Here is a 25,955-nt window from a genome sequence, read left to right as displayed (position 1 = left end):
CTCATCAGGTCCCCCTGACGTTGGCGATAACTACAGCGAAAGCATCTCGGTCCTGCGCTACTCCGACGCTAGGACAACTGCTCGTTAGATGTACTCGCCATATTGATTTATATCTTCTTCTTGAGGTGCCTTGTCAGATCCCCCGACGTTGGCGATCACTACGCCGAAAGCATCTCGGTCCTGCGCTACTCCGCAGCCAGGACAACTGCTTATTGTATGTATTCGCCATAGTGATTCCTGGGAAAAGATGACCAGAGTGGTTTCCCGTTGCCTTCTCTGGTGGATTTTTCTGTCGGGGTTACCTTCCCTTAGCTGGTTGGTTCTGGTTTGCAGGCGCCAGAAACTCGCCTTTCATCCTCTCGTTATCTGCTGCGATCACACCGTTATAAGTGTGATCCCATTGTCCGGGGTTCGCGACGTGGACGCTAACGAGTAGGACTAGTCAGTAGTGTTGCCGGTGGAATGCAACTGGGCGTTTGCAGCATTTTATAGAATCACACCATCCAGCTAGATGTGACTCACTGTGACCCTACTGACAGTTTGAACCCCTTACACTTAATGAAAAAAAATGCAATATTTTGAATCTAGAAAAAAATGACATAAAATAGATGCTCACATAAATGATGAACGACTAACTGAAATTGAACGTGTCAAATATATAGGACTAGCAATAGATAGATAATTGACATGGAAAATTCATATCAGCAATTTAATCAGCCAAGTGGTGACATTATCCGGTCTTTTTCAAAAATCAAAAATTTTGTTCCAAAAACGGAAAAAATTCTAATGTATGAAGCCTATGCAAAAACTAAAATATGTTATATGCAACTACTATGGGGAACAGGATATTAAAATGACATAAACAGACTACAAAGACAACAAAATAAAATATTAAAGTTAGTATATGACCTTCCCTATCTAACTGCAACTAGAGAACTTTTCAAACAAACTAAGCAATTAAAACTTGTAAAAAATTGTAGTCAACATGGCCATTATACGAGAATATCAGAAAAATATCATACACAACTTTCTAAAACAAGACAAGGGCAACCGAGAATGATAAACCAGGGACTGAAATTATACAATAAACTACCAGACAAAACAATAATATTTTATTTTTTTTAAATATTTTTTATTTCCTTTTTTAATTACTAAAAAAAAACCATATAATCTTTCACAAAATATTTTATTTTCTCTTTCTTACACAAAAATATTATAACTGTCTATTTATTATAGGAGCAAAATTCATCAACATTTTCTTGTATCCACGGACAGGCCAGTCTTTGTGGGATTTTTTTGTTTACTATTTTTACTATTAATATGTATTTCATTGCTGTGTAATTATGCTTTATTATTTTGAATACTCTGTTTTACCTCTTATGTATATGTATGTAATGTATTTATGTGGATATCTGTCATTGGTTTTATTCTCTGTATATTTTATTTGTTATATTTTTGTTACATGTATTACTGTTGATATCCCCAAAAAATAAAAAAAATATTGTAAAAAAACAAAAAAATTTAAATAAAAAAAAAAAAGTCAAATGCCTCAATTTTGAATTTGAATTGCAACTGTCCGTGCGGTCCGAAGCTGCAGGACGTGTTGTAATCTAACTCCTTCATTTATTTTAAAGTTCATTAAAACACTAAACTTCATAGTTGATATAAAAAATATTGTAAATGGGGGCTAGATTTCTCACTGGGAGTTAGAGAGTTTCCAATTCGTCAACCCCCACAAATCTATTAAATTATCTATAATTTATACCTCATCAATCTAACGTTGTTCTTTTATTTACCAGGCCCGTATCGCGAGGACGGCAACATGTGGCAGCGGCACCGCAGCCGGGTGGGGGCGAGCGGGCAGGGGGGCGCGGGCGGCGCCCCGTGGCAGGGGGGCCCGGGCCCCCGCCACATGGACCAGGCGGCCCAGAAGGCGAGCCACGCGCAGCCCGACATCCGCCAGTCCGCTCGCCGCATCGGGGACGATTGCTCGGTGGAGAGATGTTAGCGCTCAATTTATTCAATCAAATTCGAATTTCACCAAAAAAGCGTTACAAATAACAAGATATTCCAGGTGTTATATCAAACCCGGAACCTTCGAGCGATGGTTCCACCTTATTAAGGTATAATACCCTCCAATAGCAAGAGTGTTTGCCTCTCAAACATAGTTTCACTGATGTGAAAGATGTCGATCTCCGAAGTGATAATGTTCACACATGTACTGCCTGACTGCTCTTCCAATCGACATAACCAGAGGCAGGCTGGTTCTGGAAGCCGGGAGGTAAAACAGTCTGTGCTGATGCTGTTGTAGATAACCATCAGGAGCCAGTGTCGGTGTGAACACATCCCTTCTAAGTTGCAAACTGTCAGTCCCGAGCATGCCCAGGAGGAATGCGGTGGGATAGAGCCACGGATTTTGGCAGCCTCCGTGGTGTAGTGGTCAAGACGCTTGACTCACGCACGGAAGGTTCCGGGTTCGATTCCCTGTGAGAACACAAAAATTAAAAATGTGATTTTTCTCAAGCCTGGGTGCTCTGTGATGTAATTCACCACTGTAATAAGGCCTCCTGGCCTGTTGTGGTGCAAAAAAAAAAAAAATGTAAAAATGCAAAAAAAATAAAATAATTACCTAACAATACTCGCTTACAGATTCAAAAACTATTCTTACTCAAATGAAAGATATAACCCCAGTAATACAACACACACAAATAATACAATCACTAGATCCTCAACACAAAGACAACTTAAACAAATACAAACTAATACCACCTTTGGATAAAGGGATTTTGAGTATTCTATAATTAAAATCTAGAACCCACTTCCGCTGTCTATTAACAATCAGTAACGAGAAAATGTTCAAAAAGGCTATAAAAAATAATAGTGGAGCTGAGTAGAAGCAAAATGGATTGTCTCATTCGCCCTTAGCCATATTGAATCAACTGCTCCACAAATGTATAGCTTATGTTAGGTTTTTGTCATTTTCATTGTGCGTTTTGTAATGTAAATAATATAGATGTACATATAAACCTAGTTTTTAAAACCGTCTGAATATTTTGTTAATTATATCTGTTTATTAAGTAAGTCTTCTTTGTTTATTCTCAAATGTAAAAACATTTCAAAAATGTATATTGTTAAGTGTCCTCGGCACAGGTAACCCCAGTGAGGTCACATTATTTTAATTATTAATCATTGTTTATAATGGAAAAATATGAATAAATAAAAAATATTTTTTAAAAATACTCCCTCATGTAATGATATAAACGATAACACGATATTCAGTTGAGTGCCGCATGGTGGTGTATATTTATAATCGAAATTCCTCGATATATCTTAGTCAAACACGATTTTTTTCCTAAACAATGGGGCTCAATATCTTTCATGTCCTTCTGTATGGGAAAATTGAGTTCACGGTTCCCTTTTCGATGTTATTTTCGAGAATAAATGAAAAATTTTTTGTGGTTGCAGGCGCAGAATGTGGCACTGTCACGGAGGAATACAGTGACGAAGAGTTGGGGTTGTGCATCATCGTGCTGGCCACATTCGTGCACCGCGAGCCTGCCGCTGCAGCCCCACTGCTTCCCGAGATCCTCACACAAGTGTCCAAGTAAGCTTTTCCATAAATCACCTCTATTATCAATACAAACTTTGACAATTTCATTCCTATTTCAAGCATTAACTTTGTGGTCAAACATTTTATTAAATGTTCAAAAAATATGTGGTGTTGGCTCAGATTAGACCCAGTTTTAAATATCGCTTTTAGGCATTTTTGTGAGTTTTGTGAGAACATAATTTTTTCATTTCGATATGCTCTGAATCATGAAAAGACATGTGGTAGATTTTTTTGTTCAATTTTTCATGATTTAGTTAAGGAAATTATGTACAAAAAATACTTTTCGCATCATCGATCATTTACTATGGGTCTAATCGGACCCATCTCCGGTAGGTATAAGTTAATAAATAATGTCCGTGACACAGAAAAGTAGTCAGAAACTAAAATGCACTCAACGATCCATGGAAAGACAGGTGTCCAAGTATGCTCAAGAGACAGACTAAGAAATGGAGAAATAAGGTGCCGAACTAGAGTCTTAGATATCATGGATCGTACAGCTAAATTAAAATGGCAGTGGGCAGGGCACTCGGTGAGACGAAATGATGACAGGAGGATACCCAGAATAATAAAGTGGAGACTATGGGCAAACAACAGAGGTGTTGTAAACTTATGGGATCATTACTGGAAGCTCTATCATCCCCAATTCCATCTCAATCCCAAAAAAACTTCCTCTCCAGTAGGTGGTTTCAGACTGGAACAAATTGCAGTTGTCCATTTCATTTCGGTCAGCCAGTTTATTAACCATTTTGATGGAAGAAGAACACAGCACACAACACAGGTGCGAGTGACACAGTTTTAAATAGTGTATTTGTTGCACAAAAATCCATAATTAAAATAATACTTGTTAATAGGATAGCGCAGTTGGCCATGTACCCGTGGCAGAGTGAGGCTAACGTTCACTTGCCGGGGGGCGCCGTCAGCGTGGCGCACCAGTTTCTGCGCTGCGTCCTCCACCAGCTCGCTCCCAACGCCGTATTTGTGCAGATCTTCCAAACCCAGGCGCCGGGTAAGCTACCCTCGTTTGCTTCTAATCCAATTGTCGAATCATTTAGCTGCCACTGGATTCGAGATTCGGTCTCTTTCGGAGTTCATCTTTTAGTTTGATGACAATGTTTCAGCTCGCAAAGCTTTTTGACTTAAAATATTTTACGCTGAAAGATGATGCCCGTGGCTTGATTCATGAAGCCTTGTGTGTTATAGTGCAGAGAAAATCACGAGCCACCTAACCTCACAAACCTAAGCCTAACCTGAAGTATAACCGAAGCCGACATTTTAGCCTGATATTTTACCTGATAGGTATACCTGTTGGAGCGATACCTTCGCTTATTATTCGCCTGTGCGGGTCTCAGCCATCGCAAAGGAGAAGATCGTGTCGCATGGTTGAAATAATGGCGTCTCACAATGTATATATAGTTGCAACAGAGAGGGAAAACATTTTTGAGAAGGGAATATGAGAGTCTAGGCATTTACAGGGCTTATGACCTGTCATTAGCCGGTTTAAGTGGCCACTTTATACACCGAAGAAGTATAAAAATTGGAAAATTGTTTTCAGGCGTTGCCTAGTGGGTGAATTGGTTCAGCCGGATGAATCTCACCCACGTGATAAAGGTTTTAGCTCCTTTACTTCACAAAAGTCAACAGATGGAATAGTTGAGGAAATGTGGATGTTTAAACATGGGCTGAATAGTGAATGTTACACAGTGTGTAAAGTGGCCACTTAAACCAGCCAATGACAGAACATAAGCCCTGTAAATGCCCAGACTTCCATATTCCCTTCCCATATTCCAAAACTGATTGAGTTATTGCGTAATATATTTTAACAAGTGCTTTTAGGCTAATTATATTTCTTATAGTTTTAAAAAAGTAAATTTGCTTTTTCAATTTATTTTTAATATGTTTGTTTTAGTCATATTAAATTATTCCATCTTAAATTCCCATCTATATAAATGCCTAAATATTAAATTGAGTCTACTAAATATATACCTAAATTTCTCAATTTTGGGATCATTTTTAACTATGGGAAATAACTGTTTTAATAATTTGAAAATAGGAATTAAAGTGGGGCTTAAACCTCGGACCACTGACCCCTGACCTGTAAGTCCGCCACACTACCACGTAACCTCGACCCGTTCTAAATTCATATTTTCCTATCCCTTTAGAAAAACAAAAGATGGTCTTCTTTAAGAGCATCGCCCAGGCTCTCATGGACTTCAACGAGCTGAACCCCATGGGGCCGCTGCAGCTTCTCACCGAGTTCCTGAACTCGCGCAAGACCCTGCCGACGGCCCAGCTCGGGGTGCTGGTGCAGAACATGGCCTGCTACATGGACTGCCTCCCGCTTGAGGCCCTGGGCCCCGGCTCGTCCTCCGGAGCCCTACTGCAGCAGCTGGACACGCTGTTCCGGCGGCTGCTCCTCGTGCTGCCGCTGCTGGAGGACGTGGCGCCGCTGCTGCGCATCATGGTGTCCATACTGAAGGTGCCGGCCATCAGCCAGTTCAAGGTTAGTAGCCCCGCGTCTCGCAGTCGCACGTGAACATGCGATGCGAAGATTTACTCTACGAGGTATATCGAGAAAGTAGTTCCTATCCTGACCTATTGAGAAGGAGATGACGATATGATGATATTATACGCTTCGTGGTGCTTGTTTGAAATGCCCAATAAAATAGAAAATCCCGCCACTTTTTTTTTATCTCCACAGCAGGCCAGAAGACCAATCACAGAGATGAATTTCAGCGCAATCTCATTGAAATTTTTGCATCCTCACCGGGATTCGAACCCGGAACTTTCCGCACGTGAGTCAAGCGTCTTAACCGCCACACCACGGAGGTCGCCGATACTTCATGGACTTGCGAGATTAGGTTTGCAATTTGTTTCCTTGATGTGAAGAACATCAAACCAGTCAACATTCGTCAGCAGATCAGTGAAGTGTGCGGGGAGAACTCGAGATGAGATGGGTGAGACAGTTCAACGAAGGTGTGGGGTTTAAGCTGTCGAGGGTTGGAGCTCCTACTCCAGTTGGACGTTGACAGAAGAGACGATGAATAAATATACGGAACTTTTCTGTGATGCACGAGAGTGACGTCGATGAGGAATCAAACTAACTTGGACTACATGCCGGAGCTGAGTGATGGCGTTGAGTCGACTTTGGCGTAACCACGCCCTGTGGTCTCTTTATCTCTTTATTCTTTAAAAATGACACAGCAGTTTTAAAATTCCCGCTCGGCAATGACCTCGCGCCGTATCTCGAGTGTCGTATTTCGTTATCTTTATAGAACTGTGCGTTGATAGTGTTATTGAATATCTCGTGTTACTGTTGTAAGAATTATATTTGTAATAATAATGACTTTAAATAAAAACTACTATATTAATTACATTAAAAACCTCATTTTGTATAGTTTGTGTTTTGTTTTTCTAAATATATATACTTTAATTAAAAAATAATGAAAAACAAAAATAATCATAATATCTCAATATGTCAAACCGACGAAAATGATGAGTAGATTTGTGAAGGACAGATTAAAGCAAGCTAGAATAGTCTTTCATTTTGAAAACGATATTCGAAATATTGTTGTTTCTATATATGCCACGGAAAACTCCGATATTAACCGACGATCAAATCATAAGTATAATTATTTTTATTTTAACAATAAAAACAACATAAATATGAGTTTCGCTCCTCGCGCATCTTGAAATTTGAACCGATGCGATGTTAAAAAAATAAATAAATCAATATTAGGACATAATATTAAATGAATTTTGAACAAACAATATTTTTGTTTGTTGAGTTATATTTATTTATTTAAATCTTAACCCTTACGCTGCTACGCAGTTTTTCAAGAATCTAATCAGAAATCCTCTTATTTCTACATTTTAAAAATATTTTATCGAATACGTTGTTTTCCAAACACACTACTGTTTTATCAATTAACAGCAATTCCAAGAAAAATCTTCCATTTCATAAATATCTAATTCAAGCCCAATGGAGTGACAAAGATAGACAATTCGTGCCGAAAATATACAATTTTCATACAGCGGTTGTAAACCCTTTCTAAATTGAAAATAAAAACAAACAAAACTGATCTCGTACTGCAATCTCAAGGCGCATTGTTATTATTGAAACGAAATAATTATGATAGTTTTTTTATTGATTGCGGGGCAAAGTGCTCTGTTATATATTATCAAACCTACCACTTCCATCAATGCATCTAAACAAAAATTGAGTAAAATATCTCTTGAAATTTGTTGCAACAGAGAGGGAAAACATTTTTGCCAAGGGAATATGGAAGTCTAGGCATTTACAGGACTTATGATCTGTCATTGGCTGGTTTAAATCACCACTTTACACACTGCGAAATATTCACTATTCTGGGTACGTTTACACATCCAGATTCATGATTATTTTTACATTACCTCAACTCTTCCATCTGTTGACTTTTGCAAACTAAAAGAGCTGAAACCTTTATTGATGTCGGTGAGTTTCATCTGGATAAACTATTTCACCTCTTGGGTAATGCCTACAAATACTTTAAATTTTTTATGCAAGTTATTTTAATCAACAATATTTTGAGTATGTCCAAATGTTTGTAGGGAGTTATTTAGATTGAAACTTAAAGGTAACCAGTAAATTTACTAAGAAGTGATATTATTTCTTGGTAGTTGTTAAAATATAATTTTAATTTGAAAAAAATAATGTTTTTGTACAACTGTCTCACAAATTGATATCAATTCTAAGAAAAATATTCCGTTACACTAATAGCTAGTTTGAGCGGGATAGACGACAGTTGCCGAAATTACCAACAGCTGAGGTAAATTACATATTTTTTACATTTATATATATTTTTAATCTTACTTTGTTACTCTAACTAACAATTTAACTCTGCAAAGCGTCCTTTTTATTATGAATAAATTTACTAAATATATCATTCAAAATGATAACGGATAGTGAAAGTGATAAAGAAGTTCAGTCATATCACTCCACTACTTCGGGAACTACACTGGCTACGTTTTCCACAGAGGGTCGAATACAAACTCTGTTGGCTTATGTATAAGTCAGTGCACAACTCTGCTCCGGAATATCTAAGGGAACAATGCATTCCAGATGAACTAGCTGACAGGCGTCTCACGCTTAGATCAGCTACGTCTACGGCGAGAGGAAAAGTTATTATACCTCTACGCAAACAGCGCACTAAATTTAGTGAACGCGCATTTGCGGTCGCAGGCCCTATGGCATGGAATGCTCTCCCAGCAGAGGTGCGAGGCTGTGAAAGTGAAGTGATGTTTCGGAAAAAACTAAAAACCCACTTGTTCTCTAAATTATTTGAATAAATCCGTAGCATGTGGCAACAAAATAAATTATTTTAATTAAATTACAAATTTAAAAGCTTCAATTAAATTAATTTAACAATATAATCACTATGTAAAGCGCCCTTGAGGTATTTTATTACGAAAATGGCGCTGTATAAGTTATCCATAATAATAATAATAATAATAAAAAAGAAATAATAGTACCTCGCCGAGAAACTCGGAGGCTTAGCAGCTCAACCTATTCCGAAAGTGAATAAGACAATAACGATATTTTTTTAAGTGATAGTGATAATAATTTATAATATGACTCTTACGAAGAGCACGAAATCGAAAAAGCTTTTTCTGAAGTATTTTTGGATCAATATCGAGCTGATATACCTCATTTACGTTTTGTTAGTAGAATAGTTTGTAGAATAGAGTTTGTATAGTAATAATTACGTTTTGTTAGTAGAGTAATAATTACTACCTAATGAACAGCTAAATCATTTTGATTTACCATTACTGTGGGTACCCATTATAATAAATTAACAAATGATTTTTTTAATATTCATACGTCCTAATTGACAATCATTAGGTTCCATGGTGAATTATTTTTATGTTTTATGGCTCTTTACTTATTTGTTTATATTCTTAATTATGGGGTTTTCCGGTGATATAGGGACCTCACTAGATAAGAGTTATTGTATTAAAGGTAAAGTATTCAATTAATTATTCATTACGGAAGTACATCAATATTTTCGTAATCACTGAATCGGGTTTAATAGCGGGGAAAACACCAAATATAATTATTTTCGTCAAATATCATATAAGTGATTCAAAATCTAACTATTTACATAGATTTATTTTTTTCACTGTTTTTGGAATGTAAAAAAGTTCACTGTTTCAGGTCCCGACTAGCTAGAAGTTTCCTGTGTTTAGTCGTTTCTCTTTTCTTAAAAGCACTGCAAATTTAAACATCATAAGTAAATTTATAATGAGGATGTTTAGTGGTTTAAAAAAAAAAATGTTTTTAGACAAAGATTTTTTTTTCAATTTTTTTGTATTGTATTATCACCGCTACGGTCTTTTAAAGTTTTGTATTTCTGACATTAATCCGCGTGTGACGTCGCAAGTTCTCTTCCGCTTCTTCTCGGTTAGTTCTGTTGATTGGTCCATTGACGATTAGCAAACCGGAAATCTTACACAACCCTCTTATCATTGGTTGATTCATATGAACAAGTGACGTCGTTCAAAGCTGTTCGTTTTCATTAAAATATTCATTAAAATATTTTAAATGATTTTTCATTCATTTTCAAGAAACTTTGCTGTACAATTTAATGCTTAATTTTTTACTGCGCGTAAGAAAACATTTTTTGGATAAAATTTTTCGTAGGGCTGAAATAGGTACGAAACTAAATAATAACCCGTCGAATAAGTAATTTTTATGTTTTGAAAATGTTTTATACCACTGACGGTTAAGTGCAACAAGCAGTTCCCGAATTCATTTACCCTTTTGGGGATTATGACGTCAGCATCAGTCTAGTTAGAACTTTATGATAGGGATTAACAACAACGATATATCGTTGTTTAGCAGTATAAGGGTTAAAGTAGGGCACACATATCATACATATTGTTATGTGTGTTCTAATAATAACATTGCAAATATATTTAATTTATAAATTGTTTATCACATATGTCTTGACCATTATTTTAAATTTTGATATGTTTTTTTCTTCATAAATATTTTTTTCCATTTCGAAATACTTTTTGATTGCTTTAAATAAAATTGAATTTTGTGACTTTGCCTTTTTCCTAAATGGAAGTCTAATTTTGTTCTTTTCTCTAGTATTGTGATCGTGTTCATGCTGGTTCCGATCAATTTTTTTCCAAAATTCTGTTTTTTTATTAGAGTTTATAATTTTATGAACAAATATCATTGTATTGTAAAATATTCTTTGTTTATATGTTAATAATTTAATTTCATTTACCATCGACTTTACCCTCGTATATCTGTTTTTTTTCAAAATGATTCTAAAGGCTTTATTTTGTAATACAGTTAGTTATATTATAAGCAAATGCGTTCAATATGTATAATCTTAGAACGTAAACACTAATAATAAGTGTCTCCGCGCTGTGTTCCATCGACACATTTATAGACATGAGTGAGTATCTATAGTGTAATGCTAGCGCTCTGTTCACAAATCGGTTAGAACGCTTTTATTTGAATGATTATTGATGTAATTTCTTTGTGTACACATAAAAACATATTTGATTGTTAAAGTTCAAGTATTTGAGAAGATAACTAAACGATAAATTATACGGATAAATGCCTTTGTCTCTTATAACTAGACGATTTAAAAATCTCATCCGTGATATTTAGCGCTTGAAAATATGCCGCCGTGTACGAGTGTCGACAAACGTAATCTATGCTTAAATAATGCCGTAATCTATGTAAATAAGTGGTTCAAACAAAGTGATTTTATTGATTCTTTTAAAATATAACAATGGACCGTAAAGTTAGTGCTACAAACATCCGAAATAACATACTGCACACGTCATACTGTCCTCTGTTCCAGGGTTTGCTGGATCCGTTTTCCAAGATTGTCAGCTACGCCGTCCAGAATCACGTCCTGCAGTACAAATATCTCCTGGAGCTGAGCTTCCTCTGCAACCGCAGCTTCACCAAAGAGAGAGATAAGCTCACGATGTGCCGCATGATCACCTACGAGCTGGTGCAAGCTCTCAAGTTTAAAACCACCATTCCCGACGAGAACTTCCTGATGCTCATCAGCTTTGTCCTGCAAGGTGAGAACGTCGCCCCGGTACTTCAAATAAACTAGTAATAAATATAAAAATAAATTATTTACATAACCTTCCATTCCAATATAAAAACTAATAATTTACATTACATTTTATCAAAAAAAAACAGATAATTTACACTACCGTTTGTAGGTTTTCACGGCCTTTCAGATTCTTGCTATGTTTTTCTGGGTTATTTTGCCTTGTATTAATACTCCTAGCCAAGATTTCTGTCCGAAACATCTGCAATTTAAATTTAAATAATTTTAAGCCAAAGAATTATGCATTTTATTATCACCGCTGTGATTTTTCAATGGCTTTGTGGTGCAATGGTTAGCGCGTTTGCCTACCATGCAAGAGGTCCGGGTTCGATTCCTGACATGGTTGACACGAAATATTATTTAAAAGGGTGTTTTTAACACTTGAATATTTCATAGTTCCTAGATTGGTACCTGAAGCGTAAGACTGATCATCTTACCTTCGTGTAACAAAAATGATTAAGATACGCTGCGATTGGTGTACCAGTGCAGTGCCCTATGCACCATTAGGTGCGGAAAGGGAATGATGATAATGATTTTTCAAAGTTTTGTAATTTTGAAACTACTCCTCCCGTGACGTTACGAGTTGTCGTCGTTGAGTTGTGCTGACATTTAAAAGTAGAAACTTGTAGCTTTCAAAATACACTGAACATCAAATAAAATGGCTGCCCATCAACTGGAAACCTAAACCTGTTCTATAATTGATTGGACATTGTTCACAAGAACCTGTGACATTTCAAAGTAGTACGTTTTTATTAAAACCATTTTTGTGAATTTTTCATGCGATTTTGGGAACTTGGCTTCACAATTAAATGCTCTAATTTTTACCATATGTAAGAAAACATTTTTTATATCCAATTTCCCGTAGCACTAAACTTCCTTATTCTCTTATCCCTTTCTCATCATCCATTTTATTCCTTTATAGATAAAAAAATTATTTACGTACAGGCACATTTTCTTTATGGGCAAATTTTATCCAATTGTCCCCTAAACAAAAGGCTAATGTTATATATTTTTCATCAAGACGCGGGGGGCTCGTTGCCTCTGACGTCGGCTTTAGAAGACTGCCTCAAGGTGAACGGCCCGTACAACCGAGAGTACAGCACGGGAGCGTCCGACTGCATGCGCCAGTATATCGGGGACGTGCTGGAGTTCCTGGCTGACTTCCACACCCTCACTAAGATTAAGGTAATTTATTTAGCTACCTTCCCACGTCGATGCGGAAAGATGTTCAGTAGCTCCATCACAAATAACTATCGACGTGCTTAAAAACATGCTTGAGCATCAACAATGTTTGTGTATGTCCAAATGCTTGCAGACTGGCTGGATTTCCTCCCTAGGGGAGTTATTAGGAGTTATTCATATTCAAATTTATTTCAACAGAGAGGGAAAATATTTTTGAGAAGGGAATATGGAAGTCTTATGTCATTTACAGGGCTTATGACCTGTCATTGGCTGGTTTAAGTGGCCACTTTACACACTGTCTAACATTCACCATTCTGCCCATGTTTGAACATCCACATTTCCTCAACATACATATACACATACTCAAACATTGTTGAATTAACTACCTGGTAAAAGAAGAAGTTTGAAAATTGGAAAATTATTTTCAGGCGTTGCCTAGTAGGTGATTTGGTTCAGCCGGATGAATCTCACCCACGTGATAAAGGTTTCAGCTCTTTTGCTTCACAAAAGTCAACAGATGGAAGAGTTGAGGAAATGTGGATGTTCAAACATGGGAAAAATGGTGAATGTTACACAGTGTGTAAAGTGGCCACTTAAACCAGCCAATGACAGGTCATAAGCCCTGTAAATGCCTAGACTTCCATATTCTCTTCTCAAAAATGTTTTCCCTCTCTGTTGCAATAAATCTGAATAATGAACATGCTTGAGTTATCACAGTCATAAGTCAACGCTCGTGTCAGTTTGTTTTTTGATTTCCTTGTATTTATTTAAATACAGTTCACTGGCGAAAAATTGGCGTTTACTATAAAAAAGAATACATTTGGATTGCCAACCGCTGGCTAAATGCAATAAATAGCGTGATAAATAATAAATAAATAAATAAAAATAGCAGTTTTGGAATATTTTCCATATTTATACCGGTGAAATCCAAATATGTGATTGCGCAGCAGGATTATACGTCGCGAAACGTAAATATTTTGACATTTAATATTAGGTGTTCACGGATGTTGTCTTGTGATCGCGAATACGATAAAAAACCATGGTGAGAAATTGTTATCGCGTCGCTTATTAGCACGTCGATATTTATTTGTGATTGAGCTACAGCTCTGCGGATAAACGTTTTCCGCTCGATGGCTGCTCTAGGGCCGAATCCCCGAAGAAGGAAATCGAGTGGAGATTAGTCAGCCTCGCAGTGTACTGGTTAATGTGTTTGCCTGTCGTGCCTGAGGCCCCGGGTTCCTCGTGAAATATTTCCTTCGTAAGCGGCTTTCCGCTGTAGTATTTTGTAGTACCTGGATTTGGTCTTGTCCCTTTCCCCCTATCGGTGATCCATAACTAGTTTCCCTCGGCACGGGACACCCCAGTGAGGGAACATTATTCTGTATAAAAAAGAATACTTACTAGGTAAAAGTATAAATAAATAAATAAATGAAATAAATTATAAATACACAAACATACGCATATACCCACATAGACCATCTTCCGAAACATGTGAAAGACTGAAAGGCTGAACTGTCCACATGTACAGAAAAATATGACTGTATTATGTGCAGAAGTCTTGAAGATAATCACATATAAGGTGTTTAAAATGTTACACTTAAAATAATGAGTTTTTAACAGTAAAAGCATTTAAAATAAAATTGGTCCATCGATATGTTACAGAGCTACAGCAAGGGGTCGTCGGTGGGGCTCAACGAAGACACGCTCGGGGGTGTCCTGAAGAGCGGCATGGCGCAGTTCGTGGCGCTGGAGATCACGAGAGGCAACAGCCGAGACAACCGGGCCATCGCGCGCTACATGCCCTGGCTCTACAACCCGCCTTCGGCCCTGCAGCAGGGGTGACTCACCTGTTTACTCTCGTTAATGTCGCTGAGACAAACTCGGAATTTGTTACAAAATATATATATTTTTAACTGAAACACGCGAACACTATTTATTTATTTATTTATTGACTTGGTGTTTATTTTGTGGAACTCCATATTTAAACTTATAATATTAGAAATCAAACACTGATTTAAGTCTACTGAATACTGACATTGGTTTGAATGCCCTAACAAGGCGAAACAATTGTCACGAAATTTTTGTTTTTATACTGTTTATTTATTTATTTTAAAGAAACAAACAGTCTACAATAATATTATAATAACATTAAAAAAAATATGGTTTAAAGACAGACCAGCGAAATTTCTAAATAAGAATCATACATATTAAATTGTGGTACAACAAAAGGGTGTGTTTATGTGTATTTGTACGAGAGTAAGTGTAGAGGTGTGTTTATGTGTGGGAGTAAGTGTTCAGGTGTGTAAGTGTGAGCATCATTAAATCGCAAGTGAGATCGTATCGCAGCCAGAAAGAATGAGTCTAAAAATAAGTTAAGGGGCATGTAAAATATATCAATAGATGAAAAAAATGCATTATAGTCAGAGCAAGAATGATAGAGGAAAGAGTGTTGTGCATAGTTAGTGCTGCAGACTGGCAGATGGAACAAATACTTATTTCTTGCCACGCGAAAGGGGACATTGAGATTAATTTTGGAGAGTAGGTTAAAAGAGTCTACTTTATTATTTAATAGTTTATGTAAATAGCATAATTCAGATACAGTGCGTCTTTTTTCAAGGGTAAAAAATCCATTTTGTTTGGCAGATTGGCTGTAAGTACTAAGTGTTTTATTGTTTTTATAATGTAGGTATTTGAACATTTTCAATCCTTTCTATGTTTGTTACGTACTGTTATACACTATATTGTCAGAAGGAATTTACGAGTTGAACACTGAAAAAAGGACCGTCCTTTCTGGTAACACTCGTCCCGAGCAGCGTTGGACATGTCAAGTCGGCTTTTCGGCGATGGCGATCACCGGCTCGCGTTCTGATCCCCACAACATCTCACCGTGTAATTTTGATCAGTGGGCAAATTTCGACGTAAATACATAATCTTGAGAAAGCATACTAACTGTGTTTATTACGCGCGTGTTTCAGACCCCGCGAGTTCACCGACTGCGTGTCCCATATCAGAATGCTGTCCTGGCTGCTGGTGGGCTCTCTGAGCCACCACGCGCTGCAGCCTGCGGCCCCCGCCGGCCCGGGGGCGCAGCCCGTACCGCAGGAGGCCAGCTGCCACATCGCCGACCACATACAGGTGCGATAAATTAATCTTTATGTATATTTAGATGATTTGTTATTATGCTTTTTGATTTTTTCGTTATACAAAATTAGTCGAGTCCAAAATTAGTTAAATTAGAAGAGTCCTCTAAGAGAAACCGTTCTAAGGAGGACTGTACAGTGTTCAACATTTAATTTACATATTTCACATATCACTTGAATATATATACAGGGTGTTCTTTAAACCCTGTCACATCCGAAACCACGATGATCAGTATGAGCAAGAAGACATATTGAACATCAAAATAAATTTTGAAAACGAATAAAATTAAAAAAAATAATATATAAAAAAAAGCAAATGATTGCTTACTTCTGCAGGGAAGAAACGAAGAGGGGGGGAGGGGGGAGTCTGATACTGCGCCGCGCTTCCCTCACTTCTCCCCTGCAGAAGTAAGCAACCATTTGTTCTTTTTAATTTTTATTTTTACAAATTTTCTTCTTTCTAAATATTTTTTAAAATATGCCAATATGTCTTCTTGCCCATACTGATCATCGTGGTTTCGGATGTGACAGGGCTTAAAGAACACCCTGTATATTTTTCTATGTTAATCTACAAACTAATTTAAAAAAGTAAATACATTTTTATGTAACGTATTATCATCATATCGTATATTATATCGTTTTTGAGAGATTATTGGACGATCTTGAAATAGCTACAACAGCCCTTGACCCAATTACAATGGTGAATTACAACACAGTACACCCAGGCTTGAGAATAATCAAAATATTTCAAAGCGATCCATGATTCGGAGAACGACTAGGGAACCCTTAGTTTTTATAATCTAGTGTTGCGAGTGTGGTAAACTCAATTTGAAGTCACAGAGTTGTTTCCCAGGCAAGACATCAATCCTCGTTATCCTTGTCAGGTCATAATGGCGGGCTTCGCGGAGCAGTCCAAGGCGTCGGTGCTGCACATGTCCTCACTGTTCCACGCCTTCATCCTGTGCCAACTGTGGACCGTGTACCTGGAACATGGCTGCGGGGGTCACTCCCCCTCTTCGGAAGCCTACTACCTCACCATGAGCATCCTGCTGGACTTCTGGGGGAAGGTCACGCCCTGCATCCTGCAGCTGGTCTCGCACTCCAAGGTGGTAAGTCTACATCGAAGAGTGCTGATGTTTAAATAATTTTGGGGACCATTTTCAACGGGTTGTAACTAACTCACTGTTAGAAAATGGGAAGCGACTCGTGGCAGAGTGGGGCTCAAATCATGGACCTGTCATATTGTCGGATCTCGTATTGTTTATAAAATATACTATTCACGAACCCTCGTGATAATTTTCACGGGACGAAAGAGATGCTCAGTTACGATTGTGTTCTCTGGACTAGATGTACGTCCGCCCTGTTCATTGTTTTTATGTTTATATACTTATTTTTCCAAAATTAATCCCGCTTATGCGAAAAAAAATATTTTATTGAAATAGACGGCACTTAGTGCCTTTTACATATAAGTTGCATATAATAAAATACATACATGTAAGTGAAATAATGTATTTAAAAGAAATTATTACTAAACAGTTATTTACAAATTAAGGAGTCAGAAAAAAAGATACACGGTTTAAAAATAATATTACTAGTTATAAAAATACTTGTAAAATTAAATATTTGGTGATAGAAATATTTTGAACCTGCAAAAAAAAAAGAGAAAAAAAATAATAAAACAATTTTGAATAACACTAAACAAAGATTTTTCTTTTTTAAATTGCATATATTATTATTTAAAACTACTACTTAGATAACTAATATAAATATACATATAAATACATATTGATTTGATAAGATAAATATTTTGTACTTTTCAATAAAATCAAGAAAATAAAAGAAAAGAAAAAACATTAATAAAGAAATTTAAACAATTTTGAAGAATTATGAAGAATTATGCGAACTAAAGCACAATAACGTGACTCAGCCTTTGAAACCTAATCTTCTCAACGTACAATGAAACTCCAAATCTATTAAGATTCAACCTATAATAACCAAAGGCCATATTTGCATGAAAGAGCCAAATTCTTGATAAAACAAACTAGTACATATATTTGTTTAGACCTTTTACGAGCAGATTTCTTGACATAATATAATATTATTTTTCTATTTGGGAATTATTTCTCTACTGGGCTGAGTCTGTGAAGCAAGACTGCAGCGGGAAGTTGCTTCGCATGGTTTTGAGTGGAGAAAGGGCGTGGTGACGCTCGAGCCCAATCCTCACCACTGCGGGGCCGCACGGCGGCTGTAGTAAAATAGTAATCCTAATGGATAATTATCTCGCACACTCGTTACGTCTCACTCTAGATAATACGGGTATATTTGAGAGCTAGAGAAACAATTTTTATGCGTCACACGTGCGAACAGCAAAGTTTCTTGTACTTCTCCCAGACGCCCGTTAGCTGCGTTAGTAGCTTTCCTGCTTTTGTTGAGAGCGGCTCTTTTGCGCGCACTGAGAGCATAAATTAATGTTTTTTTCAGGTTTTTAGCAATTAGATTTAAAATATCATCACTTTTGACTTCAACTATAAATAATTGAAGCGATTGCCGATGAATATTACACTTTTACGATTTAAAATCTCTCATTTTTTTCATGTGTTGTGACTACACAGCACCGTAACGCGCGGATGTTTTTAGGACAGTAAGGGAAAGGTAAAATACTCATGCCTCAGGAGAACCTAAGCCCGAGTTGCCTCTTTTTTTACACCTGCGGGCTCCCGCCGTCCCTGAAGCCGTCGGTGAGGATGTCTGATCTTTCGGCTTCATTCGGCGGAACCGAGGGATGCGGGATTGACGTGGGAGGAGGCGACAGTGCTAGCCGGTGATAGGGTATCCCTGAGGCATCTAGTGATGTCCACATGCGGAAAAGAAGAAACTTGTCCTTACCTTCATTTCAAAACCTTCACTTCAAAAAAAGTTACGCTCATTCTTCATTAATATCTTTAATTATTATTAATTTTAAAATATTAGGCGAGCAGCTTAAAGCTGATTTGCTTAAATTTATTTAAACAAAAGTTAGTTGTTGGCGCACTTTAACTTTTCCCAAAACAAATCTAGTCCATTTTTGAACCCATTGAGACTATTGACATTATTCCAACCATCAACAACCCTATTGCTCAGGAAATGCTTCCGTGGATTTAGATTGAATCTCGTTTTCTCCTGCCTGAGACTGGCCTCGAAGACGAGCGTCTTGTTTAAGCTAGAACATGGGATCCAAATTTGGGCAGCTATATTGTATGTCTATCAGGTCACCCCTTTCTCGCCGTTCCTGCAGCGTTGTGAGACCGAGAGTTTCCAGTCTCTCCACATATGGAAGCCGTTTTAGGCTCGGCGACAACTTTGTAGCTCGTCTTTGGACTCTTTCCAACAAGTTGATATCCTTAACAAAATTGGGATTCCATATCTGAAACCCGTATTCGAGAGTAGGTCTGATATAGGTTTTGTGTATTTTTATAGTCCTTAAAATTTAGCTTGATTAAAATGACAGCTGTCAAACTAATTTCAATAGTTATGGAAAATTACCGATCACTGATCATGTACCGATCATATTTGCCGATATGATAGCAACAATTATTCACAAAAAAATAAAACATTTATACTTTTTTCGTGAACATTATCAAATGAACTATTTTTTTATTCGATTAACTTACATTGATCAATTTGTCCCATCTCTTAACGTTTTTGCAAAATGATGTAACCTTGTAAGAACGTCATTAATAATTAGGTTTATTTTAGTTTTTTTTTTAGTTTTAAGGCTGTTTGTATATATTTATGTTGATTTATATGTCAAGAATTGTATTAAAAAAATAAATTAACATATCAAATAGGAATGAATTTTCGTGTGTCAATATAAATCACTCCTTAGAAGTTACTACAAAGTTATGTCATCACCTTTTCTGACAACTGTCATTCTAATCATGCTACATTTTAAGGACTATAGTAGCATATTCGATATTACTCTGAAAACTCTAGCGAAATTCACATTTGGCGCATCAATTGTTTAGCCTTTTTAGCAGTAATATGTGTTGTGGTTATGGTAATGTGTGTTATGGTTTTCAGCTGGCTGAGACAGTGAACTTGCACTTTCTGAGTTTACTAGAAGCTCTACTGGAGTGCAACTCCATGGCGCTCAGCAAACTGTTGCCGCTCTGGAGTCCCGTGCTGTTCTCTCATCACATACAAGTCAGTACTCTTTCCTCAATACTTACATACTGAAGGCGGTTTCTCATACTAGCAATATTCAATACTAGTGCCGAAAGGTGAACTCTTTACCTTGTCATTTCACCTACGGATTAATCGTCGCTGTGCATGTTTTGTTTTGCACGAGTTTTTACTCATTATTTGTATGAAAAATACTAAATCTGGTGAAACCGTGGCTTGAACGGGATAAACTATGCTCGATAGCTGTAGATCACGCGTTAGATGGAGAATACAATATACGTAATCCGTACAGTGCCAGTTCAAACGTAGATATGTAGTTGACTTTGAATTCACTTCATTTCATTTCATTTTTTTTTTGCACCACAACAGGCCAGGAGGCCTAATTACAGTGGTGAATTACATTACAAAACAACCAGGCTTGAGAAAAATCACATTTTTAATTTTTTGTGTTCTCACCGGGAATCGAACCCGGAACCTTCCGTGCGTGAGTCAAGCGTCTTGACCACTACACCACGGAGGCCGCCATGAATGTGCGTGCCGTAAGAATATTGCTATGGATTTATGTGATTTTGTTACGTGCAACGTGCGTACAATTTAAGTGCGCATAAAACAGTATGTAAACAAAAATAATCGCAGATTAAACATTCTGATCTGGTTCCTCATTTACAACACCATGTCAGATTTATTTATCAAATTAAAATTTTATTTTAATCATTCCCATTTGTATTTGTTACCGATGCGCTAACTGCCGGTGGTTTCCAGTTGCCCGGGCATCTCCAGATGCGCCTGCAGAGCTGCCGCAACTTCCCCCCCGCGCCCCCGCCGGCGCCCGCGCCCGCCCCCTGCCCGCCCGGCGGCGCCGCCGCGGGCTCCGGGCAGCTGGCGCTGCTGCTGCGCTGGCTGCAGCGCCTGCAGTTCAAGATGGCGCAGATCGAACTGCAGAGTTCCAATGTCACGCAATTCTACTTCGTCTGATATAATTATGTTTATCCCTGTCCGATAAAAATCCTGAAATCGAGAGAAGAAATGCTATGTCTAGCTCTGCGGCAGAGAAGTTGAAGAAAGTTTGACGGCAACCGAATCTCCGGAAATTAGGAATCGTCAAAACCCAATTTTTACCTGTATTGCCGCAGAAATATGGACCTCCTGCGAAAGAGAACAGAGAACGTTGCGGATACCATGGACAACCCGCAGGGCTAATGTTTCTTTAACCCAAGAATTAGGTATTGAACAGTGTCTTCTTCCAATGCGCAAATCCACTTCTTAGGTACTTGATTTACTTATAAACGCCTAGAGGGCTCTTACAATAATTGGTTAAGTTCATAAAATAGTATAGTAATTGATACAAATATAATCACAATTATTTCACTAAATTTCACTAAAAAACCAAAAAGAGGAGAATCAAGGGGATGGCTATTCAATGGAAATGTTTATGTTACAAAGGGAAGAGACAACATGGAAACATAGGTGGTACAAGGACGAGTAGATGGAACAGATGCGACTGGCGTCTCTCTTCAGAACGCCTGCAGACGGATCCTAATGTCGCGCCAACTTGAATATGACTGCCGCGCCTAGAACAAACAACGAAGAAGAAAGCAAGAAACCGCTACAATACGACTCCTCGTAATGTAGAAAAGTAAGACGTACCTGTTTTATAACGAGCTTTATAAAAAAATTAATCTGACGCCTGTATAACACCTTTTCTCCTCGACAGATGCAAATCTCGGCACCCCGCTAGGGCCCAAAACAGCAACACACCGAGTTTTGAGAATAAAAGTCTCGGAAGAATCTCGGGTGTGCGGTGGTTTGACTTTATAAAGAATGATGTAATAACAGAACGGACGCTGCAAACTCCGGTGACAATTGTCATCGAGCGGAGACGATACTCTTGGCTGAGCTATATACTGCGGATGCCTCCTGAGAGCATAAACCACGCTCACCTACTTTAAAAGGCATCAGTTTCTCGACACCCTGGACGTCCGCTGCCGACTGTCCGTCGGCAGTTTATTTCAGAGCTACTTCGATGATGATGATGTTTCTTGTTTTCTAAGAACTACACATCGTACGGCCGGTAGGAAAGAGCCTCCGAGGACTGTCTGGAATGGAGAAGGAAGTACCGCAGGAGTCTGTTAACCTCACTCTATTCGGGGCATAAAAACTGATCTCCGCAAATTAACTACGGCCGGAAGCCTCGCTCTGGATTTATATTCAGTATTCGGCCAAATGTTGTCCATTTCAGCTGTAATCGTAACCTAAAGAGATGATTGTGTATTGTCTCTTGCATTTGCGTGGACGAGTGCTTGTTTTAGAAACAAGGGAATGCAGTAAGCAGAAATGTTTCCCTTCAGACCTGAATTCATTCTTGTGGATATAAAAAAAACATTGTGTATTCTTTATGTAGGTACTGAACAAATTTTTTGATATTTTATTTTTACATTAGACAATATAAAACATTCGTTTGTGATGATCACTGGCTCTTAAACTGACAAAGTTCACGAAACATGTACTTACAAATAAACCAACTGGCTGTCGAATGAAAAAATGAACTTTTCTGTTTAATGCCGACTACCAACTAAAGTAGAAAAAATACAGACGTACCTACTTGGGGTTACCCATTATAGAAAAATAAACCGCCGCTTTTTAATTAGGTAAGGTGGGTGAGTAAATAAATCTTAATTTTGTGTATATTTGAATATACACTTAATATACGAAACATAATTTAAATTTAAGATTTTTTTTAAAATTTTGTTGCAAAACATAAAAAACTTTATAGTCTAAACTTGTTTACATAGGAAATAAAAATCTTTTATGACGTAACTTGTGTTTTATTTTACTGAAATTATCTTTTGAAAAAAATGATTGTATCGGCCATTCGACAGTAGTAAAATTTAGCTAAAAGCATGCTGTAGAAATGAAATATTGCAAGGAATATATTCTCCCGGTGACGTGTAGCTTAGTACACATTACTTCTAATGACTCGAATACCTTCATCTATATATTATTACTTTAGAAATGATTGATCGTGTCTGTCCTCTGTACGGGCCCATTCTGCCCGCAAAACTCAGCCGCAGGACCCTCGACCTCGGACCGTCCCCCTCACCCGACCACCGAGTAGCCGGATTACAGAGGTCGTTACGCTTCCAGACGACGATATCGCCAAAAACTTTGTAAATACAGGGTGTTCTTTAAACCCTGTCACATCCGAAACCACGATGATCAGTATGGGTAAGAAGACATATTAGCATATTTAAAACAATATTTAGAACGCAGATTTAAAAAAAAATTAAATGGCCATGTGGTTGATGGTGTATCAGACTCCCACCCCCTTCTCCCCCTCTTCACCCTTGCAGAAGTAAGCAACCATTTGTTTTTTTAAATATTTTATTTTTGTAAATTTTATTCGTTCTAAAAATTAATTTTAATGAGCCAATATGTCTTCTTGGTTATGCTGATCATCGTGGTTTCAGATGTGACAGGGTTTAAAGAACACCCTGTATAGGGTGTATATCGATTGAATCCTCACTTGTAGATTTTTTTTTTATGCTTCAATTAACAGATAAAATATTTATATAAATTCCGGTAAAACAGTTGTTTTTAAAATTAACAAAAATAAAAAATATTACCTTATAAGATCGCCAAAAAAATATTGGGTGTGTAGCGATCGGATTCTCATGCGTGTAACTTTTTTTTCATTACTTTTTTATGCTTTTGTCGCTGACTGACAGTTGTTGATCAGCTGTTAATAAATAGTTTTTTTTTTCAAATATGCTTAAAGTTTCTTTAGTCTAAGATCTTCAATTATTGAACATTTATATGTTACTATAATTTTTTTTTTCTTGTGAAATTATACTTTATACCTGTAAGGAAAGTGTTTTTTCAAAAGTGCATAATCGTTATACCGTAAACTAGCGTTTTTCAACCTTTTTATGACACGACCCCCCTAGTATCAAAAAATATTTCGCGACCCCCCAACCCTTTTTTCCATGTATGTTATAAATATATAATACTTACAAAAATTTTAGGCGTTTGCGTTATTTGCAATCTGATATAAACATATAATTAAGTATTAAGTACGTAAAACATATAATTTTTAATTGAATACGTGGCCAATTGATAACTAACAAACAAATACAAACATATTAGATGTATATAAATAAATAAAATATATCGTTAGGGTTAGACTCCCAGCGCCATCTGTTGGTAACACTAGGAACTAGTGCAGGTTCCGGATGTTAGCAACAGATGGCGCTGGTAGTCCGAAAGATCCACAAGTTTCGAGACGTTTCTTTACGCTTCGAGATAATTCTCGCTAGAATGTGCTGGCCTATAAATACGGCGGTCGACCGCGGCCATGGCATTTTGATGCAAGACAGCGAAGCAAGTGGAATCAGAAGCAATCCCGATAAGTGGAAACGATTCAGAAGTGTAAATTCGGTGTTATGTGGACTGTAAGGTGCCTTGGAGTTGGAGTAATTATAGACTAATTTGTGAGCGTAAGTCACGCATGGTCATGTCTGCCGTTTAATTGTTTGAAGAGTGCGAACCACTTGTTTTACGGTACGCATTTATTTGAGTTGTTATAATTGAAAATTGATAAATTCCTGAAAAGATCATCAGAACCATCAACGTCTAGCGGGAGTAGTGGAATAAAGAAAAAACGTCTTTATGACGACATTTATTTAAAATTTGGGTTTACTGTGATTGACAGTAAACCGCAGTGCGTAATTTGCTTTGAAATTTTGTCAAGAGAAACCATGAAGCCATCGAAGTTGGTACGCCACCTAAACACAAAACATCCTAATGAAAAAAATAAACCCGTGGAATTTTTTAGCGAAAATTAAAAGCTCTTGAACGTCAAAAAACTGCTATAGGGCAAATGTCCAACCTGAATGAGAAAGCGTTGCTCGCTAGTTATCGAGTAGCTTTTCGTGTGGCTAAAGCAGGGAAATCTCACACTTTTGCCGAAAATTTGATTTTACCAACGGCTTTAGATATAGCAGAGATTATGTTTGGCAAGCAAGAGGTCGAAAAGCTCAAAAGTATACCTCTCTCTGACAATACCATTTAACGCAGGATAATCAATATGGCGACTGATGTTCGTGATCAAGTCATAGAAAAAATAATGAAAAGTTCTTTTGTATCCTTGCAATTTGATGAATCAACGGATATTGCGAGTTGTGCGCAATTTGTAGCTTTTGTGCGTTTTGAATCCAATGAAATAATAATGGAAGAAATACTATTTTGCAAGGCACTTCCCAAAAATACTACAGGTCAATGCTTGCATGACATGTTCCTTGAAGCTACGCAAGATATGAATATCGATTGGGCACAAAAATGCATTGCTATTTGTAGTGACGGAGCAAAAGCCGTGACAGGTGCGAAGAGTGGATTTATTGCTAAACTGAAAGAACAGATGCCAAACGCTTGTTAGATGCATTGCTTTCTCCATCGCCAAGGCTCTTGCAGCCAAATCCTTACCGCAAGAATACAGTCAAGTTCTTAATATTATTATTAACATTGCAAATTCTATTAAAGGAAAAGCGTTGCAGACTCGATTGTTTCGAATCATTTGTGAAGATATGGGAACACTTCACCGTAATTTGCTTTACCATACAGAAGGTTAGAAGGTGGTCATCAAAAGGCAAAGTACTGACCAGGGTTATGGAACTTCGCGCTGAACTATTAGTATATTTACAGCAAGCCAAGTCAGAGTACTCTGAATTCATTTCTGACCCGGAA

The 25,955-nt window shown here is 37.4% G+C and overlaps 1 protein-coding gene across 6 annotated transcripts in view; it reads left to right on the top strand.

The window, feature by feature from the left end:
• Nucleotides 1-23,033, top strand: part of unc79 (UNC-79 domain-containing protein) — a 65,205-nt gene extending 42,172 nt beyond the window's left edge. For 4 of the 6 annotated variants that reach the window (XM_088238516.1, XM_088238515.1, XM_088238514.1 and 1 more), the window contains 11 exons: nucleotides 1,800-2,003; nucleotides 3,466-3,604; nucleotides 4,462-4,616; nucleotides 5,770-6,110; nucleotides 11,470-11,698; nucleotides 12,755-12,918; nucleotides 14,578-14,753; nucleotides 15,891-16,050; nucleotides 16,940-17,164; nucleotides 20,115-20,237; nucleotides 20,979-23,033. In XM_088238516.1, the coding sequence (XP_088094642.1) occupies nucleotides 1,800-2,003; nucleotides 3,466-3,604; nucleotides 4,462-4,616; nucleotides 5,770-6,110; nucleotides 11,470-11,698; nucleotides 12,755-12,918; nucleotides 14,578-14,753; nucleotides 15,891-16,050; nucleotides 16,940-17,164; nucleotides 20,115-20,237; nucleotides 20,979-21,191 (2,129 nt within the window). In that variant the 3' untranslated portion in view covers nucleotides 21,192-23,033. Of the gene's footprint in view, nucleotides 1-1,799; nucleotides 2,004-3,465; nucleotides 3,605-4,461; nucleotides 4,617-5,769; nucleotides 6,111-11,469; nucleotides 11,699-12,754; nucleotides 12,919-14,577; nucleotides 14,754-15,890; nucleotides 16,051-16,939; nucleotides 17,165-20,114; nucleotides 20,238-20,978 lie in introns of those variants that run through there. The other 2 variants (XR_015824545.1, XR_015824546.1) reach the window with 2 other exon arrangements.
• Nucleotides 23,034-25,955: the final 2,922 nt, after the last annotated feature.

The sequence above is a fragment of the Micrasema longulum genome, unplaced genomic scaffold (assembly GCF_059751315.1).
Source record: "Micrasema longulum isolate JH-2025_06_02 unplaced genomic scaffold, ASM5975131v1 h1tg001909l, whole genome shotgun sequence".
Taxonomy (NCBI): domain Eukaryota; kingdom Metazoa; phylum Arthropoda; class Insecta; order Trichoptera; family Brachycentridae; genus Micrasema; species Micrasema longulum.
The sequence above is the reverse complement of the archived record's forward strand: the minus strand, read 5'-3'. Positions and strand labels throughout refer to the sequence as shown.